This window comes from Nanorana parkeri, unplaced genomic scaffold (assembly GCF_000935625.1).
Source record: "Nanorana parkeri isolate BGI_ZX_2015 unplaced genomic scaffold, ASM93562v1 scaffold39, whole genome shotgun sequence".
NCBI lineage: Eukaryota > Metazoa > Chordata > Amphibia > Anura > Dicroglossidae > Nanorana > Nanorana parkeri.
This window is the reverse complement of record NW_017306307.1, coordinates 1,073,017-1,079,016: the sequence shown is the minus strand read 5'-3', so window position 1 is coordinate 1,079,016 and position 6,000 is coordinate 1,073,017. Positions and strand designations below refer to the sequence as shown.

At 40.2% G+C, this 6,000-nt stretch overlaps 1 protein-coding gene across 5 annotated transcripts in view; it reads right to left on the bottom strand.

Moving 5' to 3' along the window:
* Positions 1-719: 719 nt before the first annotated feature.
* Positions 720-6,000, bottom strand: part of OXR1 (oxidation resistance 1) — a 388,393-nt gene continuing 383,112 nt past the window's right edge. For all 5 annotated transcript variants that reach the window (XM_018570890.1, XM_018570898.1, XM_018570903.1 and 2 more), the window contains 2 exons: positions 4,662-4,735; positions 720-1,238 (listed from right to left, as the gene is read on the bottom strand). In XM_018570890.1, the coding sequence (XP_018426392.1) occupies positions 1,103-1,238; positions 4,662-4,735 (210 nt within the window). In that variant the 3' untranslated portion in view covers positions 720-1,102. The remainder of the gene's footprint in view (positions 1,239-4,661; positions 4,736-6,000) is intronic.

Here is a 6,000-nt window from a genome sequence, read left to right as displayed (position 1 = left end):
TCACTTTCCTAATCTGCATACTTGCTCTTGGTCAGTGCCTCAGAAAGGATTAAAGCCATTTAACCAGCATGAAAAAGCCTGACTGGCATTTCCAGAAGAACAGAAATTGCAGCCTCCATTTTTATATCTCTATAGGTTTCCTTCAAACAGGTATTTCTACATAAAACAACCTCCAACAGAATTCTCACCCTTAAATAAAGTAAGTTCCATAGAAACCCTGCCACTTGACTATAGAAAACCTTCCATACTTACAGAGTTCCTTTTGTAAACATCAGAATGCTATTAGACTGCTCCTAGAATACTATTGAACAGGTACGTTGCGTACTCAGACTCACCAGCAGGAAGTGCTACATGCGACATTGCAGCTTCTGGCTTCCTAAAACACAGAAAGTGGTGAAGAAGTTTCCAGGTATAAAAATGCCTGGAGTTAGATATCAGGGATTGTTTTAGTGAAAACCCCCTTTAAAAACCAGGCTAGCGTTTCAGGCTTCTCTATAAGTTTCTTCACATTGTATAACAAAATAAAATGGACAATAAAGTGGTGAGAGGATGACGACTTCAATGGCTTGCTAAGGAGGAAAGTGTTGCCATATGGAATTTAATTGGCAGATCTTGCTACTGGAGTCTTTGCGAGACCCAGAAAGGTGTGTAAATCACATTAGTGCCGTCCCATGCCAAAAATATAACTTTTGAGCCGGTGTCCTTCAAGTCGATGAACCCTGGATCCTAAACATACTTTACTGGGGGAAGGTTTCAAACAATGCAACAGCTGTTATAATCTCACAGATGACCACATGAAGATAAGAGCAGTCTGCTTGTGATGTATACTTCTACAGCCTTCTTCTAGACTTGAGCCGGTGACAGAGAAAGTGACAAGAGGTACGACATTCATCAAAAACGTACAGTTACAGCTTCACCCAATATTCATGTCCGAAAATAGATAGAACTACCGAAAAAAATAAAAAATTACTATGGTTAAATATTAACAAAAATACAAATATATTAAAAGGGTATATATTAGTAAGCCGCAGTACATGGAGTCTCTCCTCCTCTCTTCTGTACAGGGTTGAGGAGATCTTCTGTGCTCTATTTATTTACATATTTACTCAAATGCCCAAATTTCAATGTCTTGGACAATGAAATCTTCTTTCTTAGAAAGTGTAGTATTTTCAAAGGTTCTACACGAGTGACTTCTCCCGTGATAGAGGTCTCCGTCCAGCCACAGAGCAAACTCTCCTCTGAAACAAAGAACAAGGAGACAAAAATAAGTGACCCCTGAAATTAGATGGTCATACAGCAATTACAAAAATATTGTTCGACAAAGGGATATTTATTATAATTATACCCTTCAATTCTGTTGTCAAAATGGAAAAAAAAAAAGTGATTTTATAAAATTACCCTGTAAAAGAGAGAGATATTTTACAGTTCAGGTGCCTGCGCCTCTGATTTTGGCTTTCTTGCCGGGTTACACCAGACCAAGGATCTTCAGTGTCCTACACAACTGGTATTGTGATGCCTGTGTCCCTCACTGCACACGTGTTTCCATTTGCTGCCTGCTACATCAATACTGTGTCCCTGCAGAGCTGTAGTGGCTGTCAGGAGGAACCACGACACTAATTGGAGGGTCACAGGCACTCGGTAGTGTGTCAAATGCTGAAGATTCTGGCAAGAGTGTGAAGTTTAAAAGACATGGGTGGTAGGCCAGGTAAGCATTATCTTTATTTTAGGGTATATTTAGGGTAAAGGGTTCAGATCCTACGACTTGGACAGCATTAGCAGTTCACGGATTGGTTTCACTTGTTGCCAGGCAAAGCATATATACTGGTAAAGCCAATATGAGATGTTAAAAGCAAGGCCAAGAGGTGCCGAGACGTTCTACCTGCCACTTTAAACAAGCAACTGCCAGGCTTTCAACAAGGCTTTAAACCTGAAGTTTATTTTTTTTAAGGATACAGCTCCAATCACAGTTACCTGCGATCGTGTGTATCCCACCTTCTCCAGACTTCTGCTTCATGACAATACCGTCACATACCCCCGCAGAGTAACTATGTTTAAGAGCTCTGAGCGTTAACAGTTGCCCGCTTCTTCTTGTTCACTTCTCTATTTATACAGTTTCTATTTATACTATTATTTATCCACAATGCAACACACTGAATGGAGGAGGAGCAGGAACGGATGAATGACAGGATCTGCCCTGCCAATTAACAGATTGCTTTCTTTGCATTGTGGAACAAGGTAGAACGAGCTCTATGAATGGAGAAGGAATGGGCGAGTGAGCAGTGCAACTCTATGACACTGATGGTCACTGGTGTAACCCCCAGAGCACCGAAGTCAGTCACCCTGGCTGTATCTGGCGGCATGAAGGGACCATTTTGTCACGAAGCAGCAGTCTGGAGAAGGTGGGATACACATCATCACAGGTAATAAGGTGTTTGGTGCAGTACCCTTAAAAAACAAACAAAAAAATCCCTAAACTTGAGCTTTAATTAGTGATGAAGCCTACAAGCTGTGCTTGTGTAAAGTCAGCACACCAACTAAGATCTGTGTTTAACCTCCTCAAACTGGAGCTGAATGGTGATTTAAAGCAGTTTGCTGAAAGCTTTAGAAAAACCTGCTGTACACAGTCTGTGATGCACAGCTGCAGGTTGTAGGAAAAGGGGCACAAAGGTAAGTAATATTTGGTAGACCCCGCTAAGTACTATAAATCTATATTAAGAGATTTTTTGGCCCGATGCATAATTACAAAGTGTACATCGCCATCTAGAGGCCTCAAGTTGATGCTAAAGTTTATTTCTCCGAATGGACCTAATTAGGTTTTAAAATGACTCATCGAGTAAATTTACAGAGAAGGCAATAAAATTGTTGTACTTATAAAATGTTCTATTTACCACATTTCTGTGTCTGAGAACACAAGAATGCAATAATTCTTGGACAGACGAGTTATATCGCCACCTTCAGGAGGTTTGGACACTGGTAGACAAAAAATTTTAAGCAGGACGCAGTATAACCCCCACCTCCAACGGTCATTCCTCAGTTATAAGCCCGATAACACAGAGGGGAATGGGATCTGTGTCCCTTAACAGCCTTCAAGAAAAATATTTTATGGTAGTAAGTACAACATCTTACAATCAATCTTCACAATGTTATTTTCTTGATTGTCAATTGAGGGATACAGGAATGTAGTAATTGTTGGACATCTAGAACATCCAAAAGCAATCCAACTGAGGGGGTGGGCAATAAACCACTGAGATAGCCAACAGATGTAGAAAATCTTACTAGAAGTCTAGCCACACTAGCAAATAGACACTAGAAAACACAAAGCAAACTCCCTAAAAACAAATAACTAACCAACAAAAATGAACTAAAAAGGAGAACTATGAGGTGAGTGAAAATCACTCAACCTTGTAGTTCGAGCCGACGTGTGACAATGAAACTGTCACACGTCGGCTCAATAGATCGGGGAGTGAACACATACTGTCGCTCGCTCATCTCCCTGCAGTGAGCGGCGACTGTCACTCACCACTCCCCGCAGGGATTTCCCCCTCCCCTTCAGCGCTGACTGGAGGAATGGACAGGGAGGGGCGGGCACAGCTGGCTCTGCCTCTGGATAGGCAGAGCAAGCTGTCACTCACACAGCTGGGTGGATCTCAACAGCACTGTCGGGATCCGTCTCGGCTGCGGAGGTCTCAGTATACCTGCCAGCTGTAGCTCGCGATATACTGAGCTTTGGGTCACGGGAGGACACTAGTATATGTCCTCCCGTAAACCTTAAGAGAACTATTGGGAAAAACACTTACCCCATAGTTGTCTTTAAACAAACACTAGCAAAAAACTTATATGGTGGTTGGTGTAATTTGTGTGTGTGTGTCCAAGTATCCAAACCTCCTGAAGGCGGCAGTATAACTTTCATAGTATAATGTCCAACAATTACTACATTTCTTTGTCCCTTGATCGATGATAAAGTCATAAATAGACTAACAAATTACAAAGTATAAAAAAACAAGCACTTAATTATAATACAAGTACAGTGCTCTACATACCACCAGCCAACCTCCCCAAACGAATTACTAGGAAAGCACACAAAACCATTTACACTTACTTTTTATTTTACTTCATGGCTATTCATAGACATTGCATGCAAACAAACTTTGAAACCGATTTATTTCAGTGACCACCATTTTACATTGGCTTACACAGCTAGTAGTAGCCTCTTGCCTGGTGTCATGGTTTCAATCCCAACCAGGGACACAATACTTGCATAGTATTTGTATGTTATCCCCAAGGATTGCCTCTGGATGCCTTTGTTTCTTTCCATAACCCAAAACATGGTGGCAGGTTAAGAGACTGACTTGTTGGCCGTCTTTGCCTGAATGCAGTTCCCTAAGCCCTTTTGGTTGTGAATTTTAGCATTTTACAAACTTTACAGCCATTTTAAAAGCATTTACATTACAGAAGACACCTAAACAACCAAGGATTACTTTAATTGGTTAGATTTAGAATAGTCTGCTAAAACACTGTACATATTTGAATGTATACTCCCTTATAAAAAGCGCTTAAAATATAATTTAGCAATATGCAAATACATCTCAGATTAAAAATATAAATTATACCATAAAAAAAGGAATGCAAAACATTTTTGTTCCTTAAAAAATTATACTTACCCTCCTCCACCGAATGCTAGCGAGTCCATATCACCTTTGATAAAGAACATATTATCCCCTGTCCATTTAAACACCTAGAAATAGAACAGGAAAAAACATTAATATGTTGAATTCCACCCCTCCCTTCCTACAGTCATATCTTCTAAAGACTTCCAATCATGTGATGTGATGCGTTCTCTATAATTCCAACGGTCACAAGAAGCTTTTGTTTACAAGATAATAGAGGACAAAGTTTAGAGATAAATATAATATCCAGCACTGCTATTAAAAGGAGACAGGAAAAGAGAAAGCTATCTGCTTTTATGTTCCATAATACTGAAGCATTACTGGATTAAAATAAAGTGACCCTGTCACTAGGATAACAACATGCAAATACACCCAGCTTGTAACATGTTGAATATTTACCTTTCTGATGGGCAACAAGTTAAATCTTCCCTGTCTGGCAGAGCTGCGTGTACTACTGCTATCCAACTTGTCCAGGCCCCACTGTGGTCCCTCCTGCTGGCTGCTATGCCATTTCTGTAATGAGGTAGTGGCCCGTAAGAGGAACCACATCACCCAGCAGGAGCAGCAGAGCACGTAGCTCTGAAAAATAGTGAAGATTTAACGTAACGCCCACCAGAAAATGGAATATTTAAATTCCCCTTTAACAAGATGGCTGTGTTTGCGAAGAAGAATACAGCTAAGCAATACTTGCATCTACACTACCCACACCCAAAAACCCAATGTTATATCATGAAACAGCATCATCACACTGGTGAGGTGTTCCCCTTACAATCCTCCTCTTCCAAACTGCCCAAAAATTGCCCCTTCAGCTGCCAGTGCCTAAAAATATGTTCAATAGGCAGCAATGCGTAATATAAAAAACCCTGATGGCCAAGTATAGCCTTCATACAATTAACCTTCATTTCAGTCTAATTTTTTTAGACTGGCAGTAGTATTTTCAAAATATGTCAGAAGTGGACTCCAGGCATTTCATTTAAAAATATATTCCTCAACAGCCACCGGGCGTTTTGGTGCCTGGTCCTCCGTGTGGGGTTGGGGGAATTGCATTGGCTCTCTTCTTTGTCTTTCTGGCTTTAACTTTTTATTCCTTTCCACCTTTCTCTTATGCTACCTCACTCCTCTTCATCATATACAATCTTCCTGAGATAGTTGGAAAAAAACTTTGTGAGCAAAAATGACAGGTTCCAACACCATAGGAAGCACAGTATCTCTTTTAAATTAGCTGAAAGTAAAGCACATAAATACAAACTCAACTATTCTGTTACCCTACAATAGGTCTACAAAACAATAATTGAAATCAATATTAATACAAAAATAAACAACACACATTGGA